This window comes from Panicum virgatum, chromosome 5N (assembly GCF_016808335.1).
Source record: "Panicum virgatum strain AP13 chromosome 5N, P.virgatum_v5, whole genome shotgun sequence".
In the NCBI taxonomy this organism is placed as follows: domain Eukaryota; kingdom Viridiplantae; phylum Streptophyta; class Magnoliopsida; order Poales; family Poaceae; genus Panicum; species Panicum virgatum.
This window is the reverse complement of record NC_053149.1, coordinates 22,754,150-22,778,392: the sequence shown is the minus strand read 5'-3', so window position 1 is coordinate 22,778,392 and position 24,243 is coordinate 22,754,150. Positions and strand designations below refer to the sequence as shown.

The 24,243-nt window shown below is 45.2% G+C and overlaps 2 protein-coding genes across 6 annotated transcripts; one reads left to right on the top strand and one right to left on the bottom strand.

Moving 5' to 3' along the window:
- Positions 1-9,069: 9,069 nt before the first annotated feature.
- Positions 9,070-17,653, top strand: LOC120672587 (AP-4 complex subunit sigma). 4 transcript variants are annotated; one of them, XR_005674208.1, is made up of 6 exons: positions 9,071-9,330; positions 9,482-9,568; positions 11,364-11,432; positions 11,535-11,701; positions 12,455-12,564; positions 17,282-17,653. XR_005674208.1 is itself a non-coding variant. In XM_039953081.1 (5 exons), exons 1-4 carry the CDS (start codon positions 9,190-9,192, stop codon positions 11,667-11,669), a joined length of 432 nt encoding a protein of 143 aa, XP_039809015.1. In that variant the 5' UTR covers positions 9,070-9,189; the 3' UTR covers positions 11,670-11,701; positions 11,983-12,179. The 4 variants fall into 4 exon arrangements, 2 of the variants coding, with proteins under 2 accessions (XP_039809015.1, XP_039809014.1); XR_005674207.1 differs by having other exon boundaries at positions 17,277-17,653; XM_039953081.1 differs by lacking the exons at positions 12,455-12,564; positions 17,282-17,653 and adding an exon at positions 11,983-12,179 and having other exon boundaries at positions 9,070-9,330.
- Positions 17,575-22,473, bottom strand: LOC120672586. 2 transcript variants are annotated; one of them, XM_039953078.1, is made up of 4 exons: positions 20,050-22,473; positions 19,702-19,909; positions 18,033-19,004; positions 17,796-17,935 (listed from the first exon to the last, which is right to left on the bottom strand). In XM_039953078.1, the coding sequence occupies exons 2-4, from the start codon at positions 19,702-19,704 to the stop codon at positions 17,903-17,905; spliced, it is 1,008 nt and encodes a 335-aa protein (XP_039809012.1). In that variant the 5' UTR covers positions 19,705-19,909; positions 20,050-22,473; the 3' UTR covers positions 17,796-17,902. The 2 variants fall into 2 exon arrangements, with proteins under 2 accessions (XP_039809011.1, XP_039809012.1); XM_039953077.1 differs by having other exon boundaries at positions 17,575-19,004.
- Positions 22,474-24,243: the final 1,770 nt, after the last annotated feature.

Genomic DNA, 24,243 nt, shown 5'->3' with positions numbered 1-24,243 from the left:
GTGGCGGTGCACGAGACTCGGTGTCTTGTGGGCACTTGCCTTTGCTTGCCGGCATCGCCTTGGTGGCGTAGTGCAAGACGGTGATCGGAAGAGCCTCGGTGTTCCATGGACGTAGGCGTTTGTGCCGAACCACGTTACATGACCGTGTCTACTCGGGAGTTTGCATCCCTCTTGCACTTACCTCTTTACTTACCTTATTACGTTTCCGCATTTACTTTATCTTGCGTGCCTTTACTTTCCTAGTTAGTTTGTTTAGGATTGGCTATAGGTTGCAGGTATTTTGGGGTAAGTAGAGAGTAGCAAAGATAAACCTTAGTCATAACTAGCATATATAGGACGTGTTAGGTTTATCTTATGCAAGTAATTTGAGCCCTAGGTTAAAAAGCGATTAGCGACTATTCACCCCCTCCCCCTCTAGGGTCGGACACCCCGGTGATCCTTACACATGACTCTAGTGGTCTCTTCAAAATCTAAGTTGGTCTTTATATATTTTTAACTCAAAATAGTACAAGATTGGAGCCTAATTTGGAGCTCGGCCCTTAAATAATTGAAGTTAAATTGTAAGACCTTTTAGCACCCCTACCCCTGGATCCCGCTGTGCAGAAGACAAAGGGGAGGGGTGGATGGGGCTGAATGGATGGACCGGCCGGTTGGAGGAGAAAGGAAGAAGGCAGCAGATGACGTGGAGTCTATACATCAGCAAGTGCAGAGAGAAGAAGCAGCACCAGTATTTTAGCCTATATAAAAATACAGAGGTCTACGAATGAATCCAAGAACATTAAAAATGTTTAAAACAACATATTTTGAAAGGAGAGATAATTGTAATGGTACATCTGCAAATAGCTGAACTATAGTGGCGTACCATATATAACTTAAATTAAATTGTACGATTAATTTTTTTCCCCATCCCGTCCCCGGCCGGCGAGGCGGCGAGGGGAGTCCAAGTCCCAGGGGTATTTAACTATTTGTCATTCTTACGGATGGCACTCCTTCATTTGCCATTCTTACGGTGGCTTCTATATTTTTGCCACTTCTCTTTGCGCGACGCTAACCATTTGCCAAAATCGCCAACGTGGCAGGGTAGGTCAGCTGGCCAGCGTGGAGTGGGCACGCGAAATGACCTTTCTACCCATGTCTTGTCTCTATATAAGTTGCTCTCTCTTCTTCTATCTGTATGACTGGTGGGACCGCATCATCTTCTTCCACCTCCCTCTTCTTCCTCTGGCCGAGCCGCTCCTGTAGCTCCACTCCACCCTCCATGCGATCCATAGCTGCCCTCCAAGTCAAGTCCGTCTCCGGCCGGCCGCGCGCGAGCCGTGGTCGCCGCCACACCTGCGCGCATGTCCCTAGCTGCCGCGCTCCCTGGCCGCCTGCGCGCGTCTGGCCGCCGCCCCGAAGCCACACATACCTGGGCCGTCGCTGCGCCACTCCCGGACCGGCGCGCGCCACCCGGTCCCGGACCCCTGCAGCTCCGACAGCCGCAGCATCACCGCGCACACGCCGCACCCAGACCGGCGGCTCCCTCCCCTAGCCTCTGTTGGAATTATGGGCTTGGCCCATTTATTCTAATCAATACAATAAAAGAATTTAAAGCCCACTATTAAATGCTAGGGAATCAATTGCTTAATTCTATACCGGGATTTGAGGAGGATCTCAACCGACTTAAAAGGTGGACTTCGTGTACACCACTTGTGAAGCCGGTAAGAGGAGGTCGGTGAACCACACGCGCATGCGCGCGCGCTCGCTCGCCAAGCCGAGCCGGGCCGAGGCCGATGCCAAGGCCGAGGCCGTGGGCGTGGGCGAGGCAAGGCGAGGCGCGGCGCAGCTGGCCGGACGGGCGGTGCGGTGTGCGTGCAGGTGCGGTGCGACGTGATGTGCTGAGATGAGAAGAACGTTTTGCTATTAAGAACATTAAAATAGAGAATAAACGTTGACAGTAATGACTGGAGAATCACACCAGTAACTGCCGCTCATCAAAGCTCTTTATGACGTCCAGGTTCGTTGAACCTGAGGCACCTCCACGCCTATATAAACCACCCCTTCCTCCTCTCATCTACACACACTTCAGCACTTGATCCAGGTACTCCTGCTTAGGAGACCTCACCCTTCTCCCTCTGCTGCTTTCCGCCGTTCCCATCGCTAGTGCTGCACGCACAGCTCTAGCGAGAGCAGGCCTCCGGAACCTCTGCTCGCTGAAGGTCCTGCACGGGATGCGGGCAATCAGATTTTTTGGGGAGCGTCTTGACGCGACTACTCGCTCCCTGATCAACTACTTCGTCTACTTCCCGGCGTGAACGAACGACTACCTTGTCTACTTCCCGGCGTGAATGAATGACTACTTCGTCTGCTTCCTAGTGACCGTTCGTGGGATTGCACTGCGAACCTCTTCCTGCATCGACATCATTCGGCTACTTCAGGCAAGGCCAGTCGAATAGCATGTCTATTCCAGCTGGTAACGGCGCAACCGGTGCCTCCGGCACTGGTCCCGCCTTTGGGTACACTCTAAACCTATTCTGGTTTAACCTTTTGTTCATGCTTATTAGTAAGAATAACATGAACACATGCACATATCTTATTCACACATTATCACTCATTTATGCCATGAAATTGCTAGTAATATTTGGAATTAAAATATACCGAAAATTGCCTAGTTATCTAACATTCCGAAAACCTGATTTTGTTAATAGGCTTTCGGTATCTAGCTTTGCTGCATCAATCAAACCACCACCTTTTGATGGTTCAAATTACAAATGTTGGCAAGAGCGGCTTATGCTATGGTTAACAATATCGAGAGTGATCCATGTAAAAGAGGGTAAGCCTGAACAGTTCACTCCAGAGGAAGGGAGTGCGTTCAATGAGGCTGATACCCTTTTTCGAGGCTTGGTCATTAGTGTTCTCGGTGAAAACCTGGTGGATTCCTATATCTGGCTGCCAACTGGCAAAGCGTTATGGGATGCTCTTGAGGCTCAATATGGAGTGTCTGACGCCGGCAGTGAGTTATATACGATGGAGCAGTTCCTTGAATATAGGATGGTCGAAGAACGTTCTGTGGTGGAACAGGTTCATGAAATACATACTGTGGCAAAAGATCTCAAAAATTGTAGCAAAGAGTCCCCATGTGTGTTACCCAATAAGTTTGTGGCCGGAGGTATTATCTCTAAGCTGCCACCTTCTTGGAGGGACTTTGCTACTTCTCTAAAACACAAGAGACAGGAGTTCACCATAGATGGACTCATAGGGACTCTTGATGTTGAGGAGAAGGCGAGAGCAAAGGACATACGTGGGAAAGGAGTTGTTGGTGCTTCTAGCGCCAACCTTGTTCAGAAGAACAACTCCCACAAGAACAAGAAAAAGCCACCGCAGAACCAACCAAAGACTAAGTAGACAACCACCTTCAAGAAGAAGAAGAAGAAGAAGAAGAAGAAGGGAGCTTGCTATGTGTGCGCTAGTACGGAACACTTTGCTGCAAAGTGTCCGAACCGCAAAGGCAACGACTCCGCCTACATGGTCATTAGCGAGCCTGGAGGAACATCAGGGTACGGTAATTTATTATCTACAGTTCTTTCAGTTTTTTGTTCACCCGAATGGTGGGTTGACATTGGTGCTAATATTCATGTTTGTGCTGATGCTTCTTTGTTTTCTTCTTACTAGGATGGCGGGACTTCCTCCTTGCTGATGGGGAACGGATCGCATGCGCGTGTTCTTGGTGTTGGTACGGTAAATCTGAAGTTTACTTCGGGGAAGACCGTGCAGCTGAAGAACATGCAGCATGTCCCCACCATCAAGAAGAATCTAGTCAGCGGCTCTCTACTGTGTAGAGATGGTTTTAAATTAGTCTTTGAGTCCAATAAATATATCTTGTCTAAGTTTGATACTTTTGTTGGAAAAGGTTATGAAAGCGGTGGCTTGTTCCGTCTTCCTTTGTCAGATGTTTGTAATAAAGTTGCATACAATGTTATTAACGTTGATGAAACAAATGTTTGGCATTCGAGGCTTTGTCACGTTAATTTTGGTTGTATGATGCGCTTAGCTAATTTGAGTTTAATTCCAAAGTTTACTTTTGTCAAAAATTCTAAGTGTCATGTATTTGTTGAATCAAAACAAACTCGCAAGCCTCATAAGGCCGCGGAGGCGAGGAGCTTGGCACCCTTAGAATTAATTCATTCCGATTTGTGTGAAATGAATGGAGTATTGACAAAAGGTGGTAAAAGATATTTCATGACTTTGATTGATGACAGTACTAGATTTTGTTACATCTATTTGTTGAAGTCAAAAGATGAAGCTTTACACTACTTTAAAATCTATAAAGCTGAAGTAGAAAACCAACTTGAGAGAAAGATCAAAAGAGTTAGGTCAGATCGTGGTGGCGAGTACTTCTCAAATTTATTTACTTTATTCATGAGAGGACGCCTCCCTATTCACCTCAGTCAAATGGGGTTGCCGAAAGAAAGAACCGCACTCTAACGGATTTGGTTAACGCCATGTTAGATACAACGGGACTTTCCAAGGAATGGTGGGTGAGGCTATATTGACTGCATGTCATGTCCTAAACCGTGTTCCTACAAAGAATAAAGAGATAACACCATTCGAGGAATGGGAGAAGAAAAGGCCAACACTTTCATACTTACGTACATGGGGTTGTTTGGCAAAAATGAGTGTGCCAATAACCAATAAACGTAAGCTTGGACCTAAAACTGTGGATTGTATCTTTCTAGGTTATGCCATTCACAGTGTTGGGTATATATTTTTAATAGTGAAATCTGGAGTACCTGACATGCATGTTGGTACTATAATGGAGTCCAGAGATGCTACATTTTTTAAAACATTTTTCCCATGAGAGATGAAACAAGTTTATCTAGGCAAGAGTTCATCGAGGATGATAGCTCTGCTGAGCCGATAGAACACAATGAACATACACTTGTAGAAAATCCTGAGGAGGATAACAATGATGCTCCGAGAAAGAGCAAGAGACAAAGGACTGTAAAGTCTTTTGGTGATGATTTCATTGTATACCTCATAGATGATACACCCAGAACCATTGAAGAGGCATATTCATCTCCTGATGCTGACTATTGGAAGGAAGCAGTGAGGAGTGAGATGGATTCTATTATGTCTAATGGAACCTGGGAGGTCGTTGAACATCCTTATGGATGTAAACCAGTTGGATGCAAGTGGGTGTTCAAGAAAAAGCTTAGGCCAGATGGTACTATTGAAAAATACAAGGCTAGGCTTGTGGCCAAGGGTTATACCCAAAAAGAAGGAGAAGATTTCTTTGACACTTATTCACCAGTTGCCCGTTTGACCACAATTCGAGTGTTACTTTCCCTGGCAGCCTCTTATGGTCTTCTCGTTCATCAGATGGACGTTAAGACGGCTTTCCTCAATGGAGAGTTAGAAGAGGAGATCTATATGGATCAGCCGGATGGGTTTGTATCAAAGGGTCGAGAAGGAATGGTTTGTAAGTTGTTGAAATCTTTATATGGTCTCAAGCAAGCGCCTAAGCAGTGGCATGAAAAGTTCGACAGAACTTTGACGTCTGCTAGCTTTGTTGTGAACAAAACTGACAAATGTGTGTACTATCGCTATGGTTGGGCTGAAGGAGTGATTTTGTGCTTGTATGTGGATGACATACTGATCTTTGGCACTAGCCTTAATGTGATTAAGGAAGTCAAAGAGTTTTTATCTCAAAGTTTTGAGATGAAGGATCTGGGAGAAGCTGATGTTATCCTTAATATAAAGCTGGTAAAAGAGAGCAATGGTGGGGTGATTCTTACATAGTCTCACTATGTGGAGAAGGTGTTAAGTCGCTTTGGTTATAGTGACTATAAACCTATCTCAACACCATATGATGCCAGTTTAATTCTTAGGAAGAACAAAAGGATAATGCGAGATCAGCTGAGATATTCTCAGATCATTGGTTCATTGATGTATTTAGCTAGTGCTACAAGACCTGGCATCTCATTTGCTATAAGCAAACTGAGCCGGTTTGTTTCAAACCCGGGAGATGATCATTGGAAGGCTCTTGAAAGAGTAATGCGCTATCCAAAGGGGACAATGAACTATGGAATTCACTACACCGGGTACCCAAGGGTACTAGAAGGGTATAGTGATTCAAACTGGATTTCTGATGCTGATGAGATAAAGGCCACAAGTGGATATGTGTTTACACTTGGTGGTGGAGCTGTTTCCCGGAAGTCTTGCAAGCAGACCATCTTAACAAGGTCAACTATGGAAGAAGAACTCACAGCATTAGATACCGCCACTGTTGAGGCTGAGTGGCTTCGTGAGCTCCTTATGGACTTTGTCGTTAGTTGAAAAACCGATACCGGCAATTCTAATGAACTGTGACAATCAAACGGTGATTGTCAAGGTGAATAGTTCAAAGGATAACATGAAGTCATCTAGACATGTGAAAAGGCGGTTGAAATCTGTTAGAAAATTGAGAAACTCCGGAGTTATAGTCCTGGACTATGTTCAGACGGCTAAAAATCTGGCAGATCAGTTTACAAAGGGTCTTTCACGAAATGTGATAAACAATGCATCTATGGAATTGGGCTTGAGACCCACGTGAGTCATTCTATAGTGGAAACCTGTCCTATGTGATCAGAGATCTCGTGAATTAGGATGGTGAAACAAACTAAAGTTTGACTGAGAGAAGAGAACCTTTGTGAAAAGGGCTCATTCCGTGTATTAGGTGCATTTCTCTTCTAATCTGTATGGCAGGTTGGTCTATACCTTAATGTGTTCTAAGTAGTTTCTTTAAAACAAATGAGTTGTTTTCTTGAAACAAAGATGTTGTCCTACAGAACATCTGAAAGGAACACACCTATATGAGTCTGACTACTGGTCATGGTATATGAGAACTGGGTATTCTCTAGAAACTCACGAAGGGCCTGGAGTATGACTTATAAGCTCCAAACCGCGGGGATGCTTTTGTAGCCTAGTACCAGTGTAGGGCTATGGTCAAACTTGTTTGCACAAGACTGGCAATTCAAGACATAGTCCATTGTACAGTTGTGAATAAGTGTAGCTTTTGTCCTAGATGGAAGTTCAACTTAACAGTCTCTGTCAAATACTGGTATATCAATGAGGGAATGAGGGCATTTCTAGTGTGGCTTGAATTTCTTGGTGGAGATTGTTGGAATTATGGGCTTGGCCCATTTATTCTAATCAATACAATAAAAGAATTTAAAGCCCACTATTAAATGCTAAGGAATCAATTGCTTAATTCTGTACCGGGATTTGAGGAGGATCTCAACCAACTTAAAGGGTGGACTTCGTGTGCACCACTTGTGAACCCGGTAAGAGGAGGTCGGTGAACCACAGCGCGCTCGCTCGCCCCGCCGAGCCGGGCCGAGGCCGAGGCCGAGGCCGTGGGCGTGGCGAGGCGCGGCCGGCCGGACGGGCGGTGCGGTGCGCGTGATCGTGTGCGGCCGGACGGGACGTGCAGGTGCGGTGCGGTGTGGTGCGACGTGATGTGCTAAGATGAGAAGAACATTTTGCTGTTAATAACATTAAAACAGAGAATAAACGTTGACAGTAATGACTGAAGAATCACACCAGTGACTGCCGTTCATCAAAGCCCTTTACGACGTCCAGGTTCGTTGAACCTGAGGCACCTCCACGCCTATATAAACCACCCCGTCCTCCTCTCATCTACACACACTTCAGCACTTGATCCAGGTACTCCTGCTTAGGAGACCTCTCCCTTCTCCCTCTGCTGCTTTCTGCCGTTCCCATCTCTAGTGCTGCGCGCACAGCTCTAGGGAGAGCAGGCCTCCAGAACTTCTGCTCGCTGAAGGTCCTGCACGGGATGCGGGCAATCAGGTTTTTGGGGAGCGTCTTGACGCGACTGCTCGCTCCCTGATCGACTACTTCGTCTACTTCCCGGCGTGAACGAACGAGTACTTCGTCTACTTCCTGGCGTGAACGAATAACTACTTCGTCTGCTTCCTGGTGACCGTTTGTGGGACTGCACTGCGAACCTCTTCCTGCATTGACATCGTTCGGCTACTTCAGGCAAGGCCAATCGAATAACATGTCTATTCCAGCTGGTAATGACGCAACCAGTGCCTCCGGCACTGGTCCCGCCTTGGGGTACACTCTAAACCTATTCTGGTTTAACTTTTTGTTCATGCTTATTAGTAAGAATAACATGAACACATGCACATATCTTATTCACACATTATCACTCATTTATGCCATGAAATTGCTAGTAATATTTGGAATTAAATATACCGAAAATTGCCTAGTTATCTAACAGCCTCGGCGTCCAACCAGTGTGCACAAAGGTGGCACTCCTCCTTGCCAGACCCGCCACATGCCGCGCATTGCGGTGCACCGCCGCCGCCCCACCGCAGCGTGGCCGGGCGAGCTCGAGGCCTGCGAGTACTCGCATATGGCGTGCGGCGCCGGCATCTCCACCTCCTGCCGCGCCAAGTAGACGCAGCTCTCGCGCAGCCCAACCGCTGGGTACAGCCCCACGACCACCACCGCCGACGCCACCGACCCCACGAACACCATCCGCTCCGGCGTCTCCTCCATCGCCTCCCACTCGCGCTCCCTCGCCGACCGCAGCGCCAGCACCTCCACCTGCACATCCACCATGTCGCTGTGCCGCCACATCATGTACAACTCGCCTAGCGAAGCACGAGCTCGAGCTCGAGGCCTTCTTCGCCGCGTCCGGCCACGTGCACGCGACCGTGGAGGCATGCCGCGCCCAACAGTGGTAGGCGAGGAAGACAGAGGTGGGGCCGGCAGCGGCCGCGCTCAAGGCGCGGGTGGAGGACCTCCCTCTTTTTCTGCACGCGTGAAGAAGACGGTGGTGGAAGAAGGCGATGACGTGTGGGTCCCATCAAGCATAGAGATAGAAAGAGAAGGATCACTATGTACTGGGATAAGGTAGGGGTAGCATGGTCATTTCGCATACCGCCTCCACGCTAGCCAGCGGACCTGCTCTGCCACCTCGGCAATTTTGGCAAATTGTTAACGTAGTGCGAAGAAAAATGTCAAAAATGTAGAAGCCACCCTAAAAATGGCAAATGAAGAAGTGTAAGAATGACAAATAGAAATACCCCCAAGTCTCATCTTTGGGTCTGACCGTCTTCGCGAGCAAACTCGAGACCTGGAAAACTCCCTCGATCGGAGCGGAGCGGAGCAGAGGAGAAGAGGAGGGAACTCGAGCACGAGATGACGATCCGGTTCGTGCTGTTCGTGAACAAGCAGGGCCAGACGCGGGTGGCGCAGTACTACGAGCACCTCTCCCTCGACGAGCGCCGCGCCCTCGAGGGCGAGATCGTCCGCAAGTGCCTCGCCCGCACAGACCAGCAGGTCCGTCCGCCCGCCACCTCCCCGATCCAAGCCAGTCCAGCCGCGAATCTTGGGCCCAGATCGCGAGGAGAGTGTGCGCGCCTTCTTGGATCTGTATCGGGATAAGGTTTCTGGTTTCTGAGACATGCGCTGTTGTTTTGTGCTGATGCAGTGCTCGTTCGTGGAGCACCGGAACTACAAGGTCGTGTACAGGCGCTACGCCTCCCTCTTCTTCCTCGTCGGCGTCGACAACGATGAGGTGTGAAGCCCCCGTGCTTTCCTCTCTCTCCCGTCCCTTTGGATTTATTTGGTCACTGTTAGGCCAATTAGGCTTTGATTTGCAAGTGTGGATGAAGTGGATCGTTGGAATATCACCTGCTGTAGTGGGAGTTGAGCGGCTGTCATCTATCTTTGTTTGACCATAGGTTAGTTGTGAAGAAAATAGTTTAATAAGAAAAGGTATTTTGCACTACCTTAGATCCACAAATGTTAGAAACAAATACCTCCGACTCTGATCTATGTTACTATTATGGTGCCATGGATAAAGTTATATTTACAGTTGTAAACAAATCTGAATCTCGTGGTCTTAGCCTGATGCTATGGATTTAGTACTATTTCATATAACTTTGTTCAGAGTAAGAAGTTTTGGCACAATGGGATTTATGCATTTGGCAGTTGGTACAGAGATCTTGAGGGAATAATCTTTCATTAAGATTTTCGTAGTTTTACTGTTACAACTGAGTTGTCCTTGAGGACAGTAGTTATTAGGGCTACTTTTTTAGTATCTGTACTCAAGGGTACTCAAGGGAATTGTTAGGAATAATGTCAAAAGGTATTAGTACTCATAAACTAACATCCAATAATATATTTCTCAAACTCACCGTATTCTTTTCGTAAGTCACAGTGAATCATTTATGCTATTGTTATACTTGTCTAAGTTAATTTGGTTATTGTACTGTTACAACTTACAATTCTTGATTGATATTAGAATTAGCCTATTGATGATCAAGAAAATGGAAAGTTTGTAGTATCTGACTTTTAATTATATACATATTTCATATTCAAAGGAATTTTAAGGCAATCTTGATCTTGCAGCAATTAACACTACGTTGCAAAAGAAAGCATTGGTCAAAATCTAGTTTAAATACTTTTTTCATAGAAAAACCTTGTATTAGTGGATACTGGGAGTATATATTTTTTTCAATGGAAGAAATCAGTACGCAATGGGATCTTAGAAGCAATGGATCTGCCCGTAGGTATGGAGATCTTGAGCGAATCATCAATTCATCATATGGGGCTTCTACTGAGCCCTTGATGCCACCATTTGTTAGGGTTGCATTTTTGTTAGTTCATTGACTGACTTTTGAAGGATACAGCTATCTCATGGAACAATATTTCTTTTGATAGCACCATTTGTTAGGGTTACATTTTTGTTAGTTCATTGACTGAATTTTGAAGGATACAGATGTCTCATCGTAGAGAAGTTCTTTTGATAGTATTTGGTGACATTTGACATTTTGATTGACCCTTAGAAACTTATTACACTGTGATTGCTACTGCTCTGCATATCTATATCTTGTTTCTGCTGCTTGTCTTGTTTTTAAGCGCTTTTCATAGAATGAATATGGTTACAGTTTTCAATGTACCACTTTGTGAATTAGGATTTGATTTGTGTTAGTATTGGCTTTTGGAAAGTATCATAGATCTTACCCAGATAATCTTTCTCTATATATTTCTTACATGAACGTGCATATGCAACTGATTGCTACAGGATCTGCAACTTCTATTGCAATTTGACTGCATTCTTTTTAAGTCGTCAAGAAGTTCTTTCTTTTAGATTTTTGAGGCACTCACACTTTCTCTTAAATATAAATGACTACTTCAGTATTTTGTAACTTCTATTGCAATATAAATGCATTACGTTTTTTCAATTTATCCAGGATTCCTAGACAGTAGATGTATCTTCATTACTTCCTCAAACTAGGAATTGGTTTTAGACATTTGTCTGTCTGATACAAAATCTAACAATGCATCGATTTTGTTCCGTTTTACAGAATGAGTTAGCTATCCTTGAATTCATACATCTTTTGGTGGAGACTATGGATCGCCACTTTGGCAATGTGGTAAGCTTTCCTGATCCTGAGTGGTCTATCACTCTGCAACCTGCGTTCTAAAATATCCACGTAACTAGGCCTGACACAACTCTTTCTCCTTTTTTTGGCCAGTGCGAGCTTGACATCATGTTCCACCTGGAGAAGGTGCACTTCATGCTGGAAGAGATGGTGATGAATGGTTGCATTGTGGAGACAAGTAAACAGAACATCTTGGCACCGATCCAGCTTATGGAGAAAACTTCTTGAAGTATTCAATCTGTCTGGTTTTCCCTCCTCTGGTTAGCACTTTGCATGCCCCCTTCCCTAGATTTTCCCTTTGTATGTGGAAGTGTCAACAATCTCTGTAACCATGGATTGTTAATTGAACTGATTGCAAACTATCAGATTTTTTATGATCCTTTTTGCATAGATGTTGTCACTTTGACCGCATGTGTGTAAATGTAACTTTTATATTAAGTAATGGAATTTCCCTTTGTATGTTGTCACTTTTATTTATTACGTTTAGAGTTTTATCATAAAAACATTCTGTATTAGAACGTTTCAATATTTTCTACTGCAGATAATTCAACAAGTAATGATCAAAGGTGCATATTTGGGGATTTTGTTGGTTCCATAAGTGATATAAGACAGACTTGATGAAGTATTTTGTTGTGACGATTATTTGATATTCATGAAGTTAGCAAATGTACCTTGTTCTGGTTTTTAGATTTACATGTTCTATTATAATTGATGCAATAAATGCCAATTTTTATGAAACAGTGTCTAATGTTGATCTGTTAAATTGTAGTGGCAAATGTTCTTCCTATTACTATAATAGATCATGCTAATTCCTTGAATCACTTGCACTTTTTCCCCCTGTTGTGGGCTATGTTTCTGGTCAGGGTTTGCAATTTTTTGATTTAGCAGTCCGCAAAAAAAAACTTTGATTTAGTAGCATTATGAACTACTATTTTTCATGTGAAATAAAGAATTTCTGTTTGTAGTTTTATAATCATAAAAAAAATTGTCCGACTAAAATAATTTTTGCTCAGGATACTACGGAATAATGAACCAAGCTGTGAATTGGTGCTGATGCCTGACGACATAAAACGAATGAACTACTGGGACTATTTTGGTGTGATGATTACTTTACAAACATGAGGTATAGAACATGTAGCGAGTATCATAATATGATTCTTTACATTAACTTGTCTGAATAAATGGAATTGGGATGTCAGAGTGAACTGCTGGCAAAAAGTCCCACCCATGAGTTAAGTTTTACACCTCGTAGATATTCAGCCTTAGAATTTGGAATTAGTATTTGATAACTTCAATTATAGTTGTTGGATGGCTTGGAACTCGAAATTGGAATCTTACCCTAATACCAATCGCTATTCCTCGCCCCGCGACCCCTACCCAACAATACCAAACCTTACCCCTCGCTTTTTGTGCTAAATTGGCAGCCCTCCGACCTTCTCAGTGGATATTCCACCCTTTGTCTTTAAAACGAAATTGATTTGGGCTGGTTTACAAGATTCCAAAAGCTAATTTCACGTAATCCAAATATTAGAATTGGAATTGTTGTTCATTTCTATACCATGACTGATTTGGTATTGAATCCAATTCAATACTACGCCCTCCAATTTCGACATCCAAACGGAGCTAGAAAATTTCTGTTGACCATGCTAATCGTATAGGACAGTGCTTAGGTTTTGGTACGTATTACTTTAATTTAGCCGAATTGGGCTTCCAAGGGTAAACATAATTTGGTACTGTCGTTGGACACTGGAGCGGGGATAGACTCTTGCAGAGATCTGTAAGTCAACAACATAACCTTTTTTCCCAAGCAAGTTGGGGTAGGCTAGAGATGAAACCCGAAAGAAATAAGTTCAAGGTTCAGGCACATTGATAGCTAGTCTCTAAGCGCTCCTATCCAAAGCTATCTCTTTAGAGATATTCCAATCCTTAAGGTCTCTCTTAACCGACTCATCCCACGTCAGTTTAGGTCTACCTCTACCCTTCTTTACATTATCGACCCGCTCAAGAACCCCATTACGCACCGGCGCCTCAGGAGGCCTTCGTTGGACATGTCCAAACCATCACAGCCGATGCTGAGTAAGTTTCTCCTCAATTGGTGCCACCCCGACCCTATCCCGAATAATTTTGTTCCGGACTCTATCCCTCATTGTGTGCCCGCAAAAACATCGCAACATCCGCATCTCTGCTACACTCAGTTGTTGGACATGTCGCTTTTTTGTAGGCCAACATTCAGCACCGTATAACATCGCTGGATGAATTGCTGTCCTATAGAATTTGCCTTTTAGCTTTTGTGGCACCCTCTTCTCACAAAGGATGCCAGAAGCTTGCCGCCATTTCAACCAGCCAGCTGAAATTATATGCCTAACATCTTCATCAATGTCGCCATCCTTTTGTAGCACCGATCCTAAATACCGAAAAGTATCCTTCTGGATCACCACTTGCCCATCTAGACTAACGTCTCTCCCCTCATGCCTAGTCGCGCTGAAATCGCACATCATGTACTTGGTCTTGGTCCTACTAAGTCTGAACCCTTTCGACTCTAACGTGCGTCTCCACAGCTCTAACTTCCTATTAACCCCTGCTCTACTCTCGTCAACTAGCACCACATCATCAGCAAAGAGCATACACCAAGGGATCTCACCTTGTATATCCCTTGTGACCTCATCCATCACTAAAGCAAATAAATAAGGGCTCAATGCTGACCCCTGGTGTAGGCCTATGTTAATAGGAAAGTCAGTGGTGTTGCCATCACATGTCCGGACAAACGTCGTCGCATCCTTGTACATATCCTAAATGAGGGTAATGTACTTAGTTGGGACTTTGTGCTTCTCCAAAGCCCATCACATGACATTTCTCGGTACTTTGTCATATGCCTTCTCAAGGTCAATGAAGACCATGTGCAAGTCCTTCTTCTGCTCCCTATATCTCTCCATTAATTATCGTATTAAGAAAATCGCCTCCATGGTTGACCTTCCAGGCATGAAACCAAATTGGTTTTGGGTCACACTTGTCTCTCTTCTTAGGCAATGCTCGATAACCCTCTCCAAAAGCTTCATCGTATGGCTCATCAGCTTAATCCCACGGTAGTTAGTACAACTTTGAACATCGTCTTTGTTTTTGAAGATAGGTACTAATATACTTCTCCTCCATTCTTCCGGCATCTTGTTTGACTGAAAAATGAGATTAAAAAGCTTAGTTAACCATATTATTACTCTATCTCCTAGGCATCTCCACACCTCAATAGGGATACCATCAGGGCCCATCGCTTTACCTCCCTTCATCCTCTTCAATGCCTCCCCGATCTCTACCTTCTGAATTCTCCTCACAAAACGTCTGTTGGTATCGTCAAAAGAGTCATCTAACTCAAGGGTAGGGCCCTCACTCTCCCCATTAAACAACTTGTCGAAGTACTCTCTCCATCTATCCATGATCTCCTCATCTTCACTAGCAATCGATCTGTCCCATCCTTAATGCATTTGATTTGGTTGATGTCACTTGTCTTCCGCTCGCGGATCCTAGCCATCCTATAAATGTCCTTCTCCCCTTCTTTCGTGCCTAGCTGCTGATACAAGTCATCATACGCCTTACCCTTTGCTACACTCACAGCTCGCTTTGCAACCCTCTTCGCTAATTTATAGCCCTCGATGTTGGCTGCACTCTTGTCAAGGTGGAGGCGCTTGAAACACTCTTTCTCCTTAATAGCCCTTTGCACCTCGTCATTCCACCATCAGGTGTCTTTCCCCTCCTGTTTGCCTCCCCTACTCATGCCAAACACCTCTGAGGTCACCTTCCGAACACATGTTGCCATCTTTAGCCACATGTCATCTGCGTCTTCTCCTTCCCAAGGCTCCTCACCTAGCATCCTTTCCTTAAACGCTTGTGCCACTTCCCCTCTAAGCTTCCACCACTTTGTTCTCGCAATCTTGGCACGTTTGTCCTGGTGAACACGTACCCGAAGACGAAAGTCCGCCACCACAAGCTTGTGTTGAGGGACAACACACTCCCTAGGTATCACCTTACAATCTAAGCAATCACGTCTATCCTTCCTCCTAGCAAGGATAAAGTCGATCTGGCTCGAGTGTTGTCCACTACGAAACGTCACAAGATGGGATTCCCTCTTCTTAAACACGGTATTCGCTATCAACAAGTCGTAGGCTAACGCGAAGTTCAACACATCCTCCCCCTCTTGACTCCTGCTACCATACCCAAAACCCTCATGCACTCGCTCGAACCCTACATTAGTCGCACCCACATGGCCGTTGAGATCTCCTCCTATTAAGAGTCTCTCGCTGGTAGGTACAGTACTAACCATGCTATCTAGATCTTCCCAGAACTGCATCTTGGTGCTCTCACTAAGGCCTACCTGAGGGGCATAGGTACTGATCACATTCAAAACCGAATCTCCAACTACCAACCGGATTAGGATAATCCGGTCGCCTTGCCTTCTAACCTCTACGACTCCATCCTTAAGGCTCCTATCAATCAAGATGCCTACACCATTCCTACCCGGAGTTGCTCCCGTGTACTAAAGCTTGAAGCTAGTATCCTCAACCTCCTTCGCCTTCTGGCCTTTCCATTTAGTCTCCTGAATGCATAGAATATTTACACGCCTCCTAATTGCTGCATCAACTAGCTCTCGCAACTTACCCGTTATGGACTTTACGTTCCAGCTACCTATACGGATCCTAGTTGGCTCGGCTAGCTTCCTTACCCTTCGCACCCGTCGAGGGAAGTGCGAAGACCCTTGCTCATTTTTCACTACACCCGGGCGTAGATGTAGCGCGCCATTCAGGTGACGACCCGACCCTTGCTCACTTATCATCGTACCCAGGTCACGATACGACGCGCCCTTGGGGGGATGGCGATCCGGCCCTTGCTCATTTATCACCACACCCGGGTTCCGATGTAGCGCGTCGCTTAGAGAGTTATGCCCCAACGAGTTTCTTGTGGGTTTCAAATCCATTCTTGTCACCTGTAAGTCACCTGTATTTTTTTTGATCGAGCAAGTCACCTGTATTTTTTTTTTGATCGAGCAAGTCACCTGTATGACTAACGACATCATGAGCATCAGCATGTATTCCAGATTGGTTTCCATTCTTGTCACATACAACTTTTTTCATGAACCTTTTATTTCCCGAAGACTCCTTAAGTTTACCATTATGTTATATTAGAACCAAAATATAGTGCTTTCATCTAATACTTTTTTTTCCTGCAAAAATTATCTCAGTTATCAACCGGATGAAAAAAAAAAACTCAAGCTATGTGGTTATTCCTGTTTAGTGCCGAGACATGCCACACGTTGTTTTTCACGGACATAATTTGAACACCATAAAAGCATCCCTCACTCACACCTGCTGAAGCTTGTACTCCATAAAAACATCCTACTGTGATCCTCAAAATGAAATTCACTTTTCGCGAAGCAGTATGAAAAAAATTTTAACTCCATGAAAGCATGGTCCACACAAACATACTAAGGGCTCGTTTGGCATAGCTTAAGCTTCTCCTGAAATAGCTTCTGAAGCAGCTTCTCTGGTGAAGCTGAAGTTGTTTTGAAAAAGTGTTTGGCAAAACAGCTTATTCCTGTTTTTTTGAATGGATTGCAAATGTCAAATGACCTATATGCCCCTAGCTATTTGACTTTTTTATTCATCTGAATTGTATCTTTGCACTCACTTTACAATTTGAGTTCATGTAAAATAAAATAAATAAATAATCTCACATACTATTCTATTGTTCTCGTCACACCATTCCGCTTCTCTGTTGCCCCTTTGCGCGTGGATGCCGTCAACCGCCGGAGGGGATTCACCTTCAGTCATTGCTTGTTTTGCGAGGAAGAACAGAGGCGACATGGGCTTCATGCTGGGTACGCACGGAAGGGATAAGGCAGTGGCAATTTGGCTGTAAATAATGCGAGTTCGAGGGCAAACGAACGCCTGTTCACGTGGGTCTGGTGGAGAAGCACGGCGAAGCCAGGATTCCAGGCTTCACCTCCACAGTGTATTTTGGAGGGTTCTTCACCGTCAGCTTCGTTCATGAAGCTGTTGCAAAAAAGTGTTTGGCATAGCTTCGGCTGAAGCTGTTGGTGAAGCTCTTCACAAAGCTATGCCAAACGAGCTCTAAAGCTTGAACTCCATTTATAAAGCATCATGGTACCGTGTACTCAAAATGAAATTCAGTTTTGGTCAAGCAGTATAAGAGGAGATATGTATGCAGAGCGACGAAACTTTGGAGACCTATGGCAAAATAGTTGCTTGTAAACTGCATTGAGTTTTGAATACCCTTGAGATTTTAATTTGCACAAGACAGGCGACTGCAAAACGAACTCCAGGTGCCTGAAAATCAAGACAGAGCCTTCCCAGCCATGATCGAAAATGGAACTGTAGCAATTGCAACGCAGAGGTGGGTGCAGAAGGAAGCAACATTTGCATCTGCCGTGATGGTAGTGTGTGACTTGTAATGTGTCAGGAGCCTCCATATGAGACCTGAAACAATAGCTAATGCAGCAAGGTGTAAGAAACATTCGGTGCCCATGTCGAGTGAATCATTGCTGATGCTTGGTATCGACAAAGCCAGGAACCCAGTGAATGTTACTTTGCTTAGTTCAAGCGACGCTGGATTTTGCTCTTCATTGCTGTTGCTACTGCTAGTTCTACCACCTGATTCTTCGTCCTGGTTGGCATGGGCACCATCTGTGTCAGTTCCATTGCTACCACTGATGGCGACGTGGTACACATGCATCAGGAGAATCAAGAATGGGGCTGCTATCAGAAGCAATGCTCTTAGTTTCATCAGTGAGTACATAATGAAGAAGATGACCATGGAGACAGAAAAAACTGTGAGCACATCAAAGATCTCTGTTAGGTTGCTTGTGATGCTGTGAGGAGGCATTGTCTCAACAAGCATCAAGCACGCATCGATAACGCAAACAAAGAAGCTTGTGCCAATTGGTGTGGTAAGACGATCCTGTACTTCTTCTGTGCTGTTAATTTGACCCTCCAGTGCCAGGCCTTCCAGTCCAAGAAACAGAAGTGCAGCTATACCAGCTAAGAAGTCAAGTGACTTCTCCAGTTTATTGTTGTATTCTTCATCTGCAGCAGCAGGAGCAGGAGCAAGAGCAGTAGCAGCATCAGGAGCAGGAGCAGGAGCAGCAGTAGTAGCAGCATCACCCATACTGGTTCTGAAGTACTTGACGGTACAAATTATGTAGCAGAGTCCAATTACGGCGCCAATTACAGGGTATGCCCAGCTGTCTAAAATCAGATATATGATCCAGCAGGCAAGTGCCACTAGCAATGTGCTGGATAAGGGGGCCAGCAACTTGGTAAGTTTATGAGGGGAACTTGAGCTCCCTCTAGAAAACCTCTTGGAGAGACAACAAACCAGAAAAGGGCAAATACCGGCTGTTAATGTAATGGTTGCTACCACGAGCATTGTAATCGGAATGGCATGCCCATGTTCCTTGCTGTTCAGATCAACCTTCTTCAGTGTAATTGCAAGGAGCACCGGGCAGACCATAGTCACCACTCCTTCGGCGAAAGCACGGTAACGGTTTGTCCATGCATCCTACAGATATCATATAGGAATGAATCTAATAGGATCTATATTCTATACTGAAAGTAGGAATGGGAGCTCAAATATCACAACTATAACTGAATTTCAATCAGGTTTGTCTGTATTGGTCTTTTCAATTCATCAGAAGACTGCAGGTTATTAATTCAAGTTAGAGTAATAAAAAATCAATAGGATGCGAAGCGGAATAGTTAATGAAGGTTTTGAGAAATTACAGGTGAAACTTTTGCACAATCTGTGCCCCATAGATCTTTCCACAGGTGTGTGTGTGGGCCTGTGGAAAGATCTTTCCACATAACCTCTGGCTGTTTATGTACACCAGAGGTACTTTGTTGCTATGTGATAACTACCTATGCTTCTAAACATTAACCTTTTTAGAGCTTTTTTGTAATCATTTGCATTTTTCCTAGGCGAAGGTATAGAACGAAATATGGGAATGAAGCTGATGCAAACAAACCATCATGGCACCCCAACATGGAACTTTGTAACCGTATACTGATTGATATAATTTTTCACCTCCACTCAGTTTCTATTTCAGCAGAAAAGAGATATAATAATTTATAATAATTCATTTCTAGTAGCATAAAGAAGTTCTTCTCACCTCATAGAGAACACATATGAGGAGGTATGTAAAACATCAAGCAAAGTTGCAAATCTACAATGATAAAACACAGGACTGAAGGTTGCTTACCATCTCGGAATCTCTGGCAGCTACTGATTAACCCCGGTGAAGTCCCGTCCCTCAAAAAGCGGGGCCAAATGGGCCTGTGGTCTTAAAAAAAAGTCCCGTCCCTCAAGAAAAAGCCGCCTGAATAACCTTGTGATCAACTCTTGAAGACCGATGCTATGGATAGTAACTCGCAGGCAGTCAGACGGAATGAGTAGAAGTGAGAAGCTAGCTGCAGGCAAGAAATGGAGATCAATCTCCTCAAGGCTTAAGTTGAAGGTTCAGAGATGCTTTGCTGGAAACTAAGATGCAGCTGCACCACTTCAGCATACAGAAGATGAATTTGAACTGAACTAGCACGCGAGAGCTCACACTGGGAAAGCAGCGACAAAGACTCCTTTATTTGGTGAAGTCAATGGCTATGGTGGTCGTCGAAGCAGAAGGGAATGAACTCACAAATATCTGGATGCCAGAAAGACTGTAGCAGTGTAGCTAACTGCAATCCCAAATACGACTTAAGCTGGAGTGGCTGAGCTGAGCGATCGAGACAAAATCTTGAGGAAAATATTCCAGAAAAGAACCATAAGGTAAATTTGATATGGCCCAAGTTTAAACCAGATATATGGTAACAAACTAACAAACTCTAGCACTCACATACCACCAAGGAGGTAAAGTATGATAAAAACTACTCCCTCCATCTCAAATTATTAATCGTTTTGGCTTTTCTAGATATACAGATTTTGTTATATACCTAGACACAATATATAAATAGATGCATAGTCAAAACTATGCACCTAGAAAAGCCAAAACGACTAATAATTTGAGATGGAGTGAGTAAATTATAGGTTGTTTTAGAATTTTTTGGTGCATAGTTTTTATTATGCATCTAGATATGCACGATGTCAAAAATACATAATTAAAATTATGCACCTAGAAATACCAAAATGATATAAAATTTTCAACCGAGGGAGTAGAGACTAAGTATTTTTATTTTCATAAAATCTGTCAAGTTTTCCTTTGTGGGTTTTACATATAATTGAGTCAATGGTTTGAGTTGTTGGAGCAAAGGACAAAGGGAAATCAAAACAAGCAGGCTACCATATTCCATACACACTGGCGCAAGTCATTGGTGTACCCTCTAATTAAGAAGTACTACTGTGGGTACCGGAACAATATCTAGGGTCCAGTAGTGTCTCCTGATGGAATCTTAAATAAATCAACTCATGAACCCCTTCATGTGTGGAAGGATCGGGGCCAAGAAGAGAGGTTGAATTGAGACTTTTTTAATTTCTATCAAATTCTTAACCTAGACTAGTATTGCCCAAATCTACAAAGATTGATCCTATCAACTAGAGCACACTAGAATAATCAAACTAGGTTGGAAAGCACACTAACATACTTATCATTCTTAAGAAAGATCACACTAACAAATATGCAACCTAGTCAATAGAACAAACTACCATGAAGAAAATCTAGCCACAGAGCAAACAAGCTAGTACCAAAACAAACACAAGAGATATGAAATGCTAGAAAAGTAAATGAGAGGGACACGAGACAACCGGATTTTTTTTCCCGTGGTATCGAGGAGTTGACGCTCCACCCTAATCTATGTTGGAGCACCCACTAAGGGTATCGCTCCCTTGCATCACCAAGAAGCAAGTCTTCACTAAGAATGCTCTTTCTCCATCACCAGAATGGCAAGCTTCACACCATATACAATCTTCTCTTCTTGGGGCTCCCACAATCTCCAAGAGCTCACCAAGAACCTTCCGATCACCGAGATCGTCTAGGTGCCGTCAAACACCAAGAGTAAAAATCTCTCAAGGCTTCACTTGACCCTCACTGAGATGGCCCTAAGCTCTAGCACACTTGCTACTCAAGGAATTGTTGATTTCTTCAAGTTTGGAAAAATTTAAAGCACTAGATCTTCATCCAATGGCTCGAAGCACTCTCTTTTCTTCTCTAGGGTGGCCTCAGGTATTCAATGCGTCAAAGGCACATAAATAAGCCAGGGAGTGGAGAAGCACCCCTAGCCGTTGGAAGTCAAAGGACACAAAAGTTGTACGGTTGAACCGCAGGTAGGGCACCGGTTCAACCGGTCACACTGAAGCCCAATAGTAGCCGTTGGAAATCTGACACTGTGTGCAGGCTTGCGTCATTACAATGGTGCTTGCTCTGGTGGGGCACCGGTGTAACTAGTGCTGAAGAAAATCTTGAGCTGAGCAAAACATCCTCATCATCAACTCTGCCCTCGGCTATAGCATGCTCGTCGAGAGTCCTCGGTGCTCTGCGCTGGCCTCTCGGGCCACGTCTGCCGTCTCGAGGAGCAGTAGGTGAGTACTCCTTGAAGCTCAACCTCGAGTGCTGCAGCTCATCCATATGTACGTTCTGACCGAGCTGAGCGAGGATCCAATTGATCTAGTGAGCAAAGGGCTGCTGACGGTGAGCAGTCATCCCATCCATGGTCACCTCCTCTAACTCACAGATGAATAGATCAACTATATCAAACTCTCTGCCTGTCAGGATGTGAATAAGAAGCCACTACTGCAGAGCTGTGAGTCCCTCCTTGTACCCCTGCCTGTAGAGCAGACTCCACTGTAAAGCTAAGTGAAGGGTCTTTGCGACTAGCGTGAGTCTGTCTGGTATCCTCAGTGTCCCGGGCAGGAACGGCTGAATAAACAGAATACTAGCCTCCTCATCTGGAGGGGGGTACGGCACGTGAGGGCGATGGGGAGGCTCAACATCACCATAGGTCAGGTGGTGTATGGAGTGGGGCTCCGCTGTGTTAGTCACTCCTAGCAGCTCTCGAGTCAGTCTTTAGTGCCTCTCCTGGAATGTGAAGTCTATGTACTCCATGTCGTCCCCAACGAACAGGGTGGCGTAGAAACCTCTGACCCACTCACGGACATACCAGTCCCTGTCGCTGAGCAGTGCTGGCAGACCTGGGTACCTCTCAAAGAAAGGGAAGATAGGAACTCCCCCTGCTGCCACGCGAAGTGATCCCCAGTGCAGCCTAAGGTGCTCGCTGAACCTGACGCCTAGATGACAATAGGCATAGTAGAACGATTGCTGCACCCGTGTGTAGAAGCGATGATCAACGCCCTCATCTCTCTGCTTTGGAAGCCAGGCCTGTGGTGCAACAAAATGCAGCCTCCTGATCTTGTGCGACGACAGCCCTTTCACGTCAAGTAAATCAAAGACTGGAGCCTCTGCAGACTTGTCCCCTCCAGGCTGATCCCCTGTCTGGCTATCACTGCCAGTCTACTGCTGCGGCTGAGTGCGAGCCCCTCTCCTCTGAACTGCTCCCCCACGGGTCCGTGGACCAGCGTAAGGAGGCGGTATGGGCTGGGCTGCCTCTGAGCCACGAGTAAGCCCTGAGCGGCGTAGCTGTGGTGTGTCCTCTGGCTCCCCCTGTCTCTCTACCTCTGAGTCACGGATCCGAATTGAGTGCTGAGGCTAATTTGCTGCATCTGCTGCTGCTATAGCTCGGTCCCAATCGCGTTCCTCGCGAATCCTCTTCTTCTTTGCCTGCGGAATCACCTTGTCCTTTCCTTTCTTGTCACCGGCCATCTGTCACAAAGAGTTTGATGGAAGATCATAGAATAAGATGAGAAAGTATATATGAATGCGGTTATACACTAGAGATAAGAGATCCTAAGCAAAGCATGGATTTGATTGTGCCTAATCATGATTTCTAGTTGATGAAATGTGTCTCAAGTAATTTTGCAATGGAATGGTGACACAAATGTGAGTGTGTGAGAAATGTGAAACAAGTTCATAAGTGGCAAGAGTGTGCACTAGGCGTGTACTAAGGTAGGCAAACTAAATGTGATATGTGAAAGTGAAACCTTAGATGGATAAAAATGTGAAATGATGTGCACTAGCAAAGAGATGGAAGTGAGACAAGTGTTCATAAGTGAGATAGAAATAAGATTGAGAAGCAATGTGTGGTCATATCCTTGAATTTCAAAAGGAAGACGGAGAGCAAATTTCTCAAAGGCAAATCGACGAGCACGTTGGAGGAGCCCTGAACTGGAAGATGGAGAGCTGGCTGGACTTGGCCTGGGCGCGCGGGAGTGCTGAGGGGAAGGTGTGGCGCACAGCGGCAAGATTTGTGGTGGCGCTGAGCGGCGGCAGCGGTGGCGCAAGGGTACGGCGGCGACCTAGGGTTAGGCGCGGCTGTGGCCTGGAGAGCGGTGTGGGACAGGAGAGCGGCGGCGCGTGGCGCAGAGTAGCGGCGGCGGAATCGTGGGCGAGCGGGCGGTGGCGCGGCGACGGCCCAGTGGCGGCACTGCAGAGGCGCGGAGAGGTGCGCGGCGGAGGTGTGTGGCGGAGGAGCGCGTCACAAGGGCGAACGGGCGGCATAGACATACGGGCGGAGACGGTCGGGCGGTGAAATAGTGAAAAGAGAGAGCAACTGACGAGTGGGGCCCACGGGCAGTAAGTAATATAGGGAATGCGAGCCCGCAAACCCTAGGAGCATCGGAAGGGTGTCGGTGAAAAGTTGACTCGATTTAAAAGAATTTGAATCCCAGTCAATGCAGATGCACCGGTTGCACCGGTGAT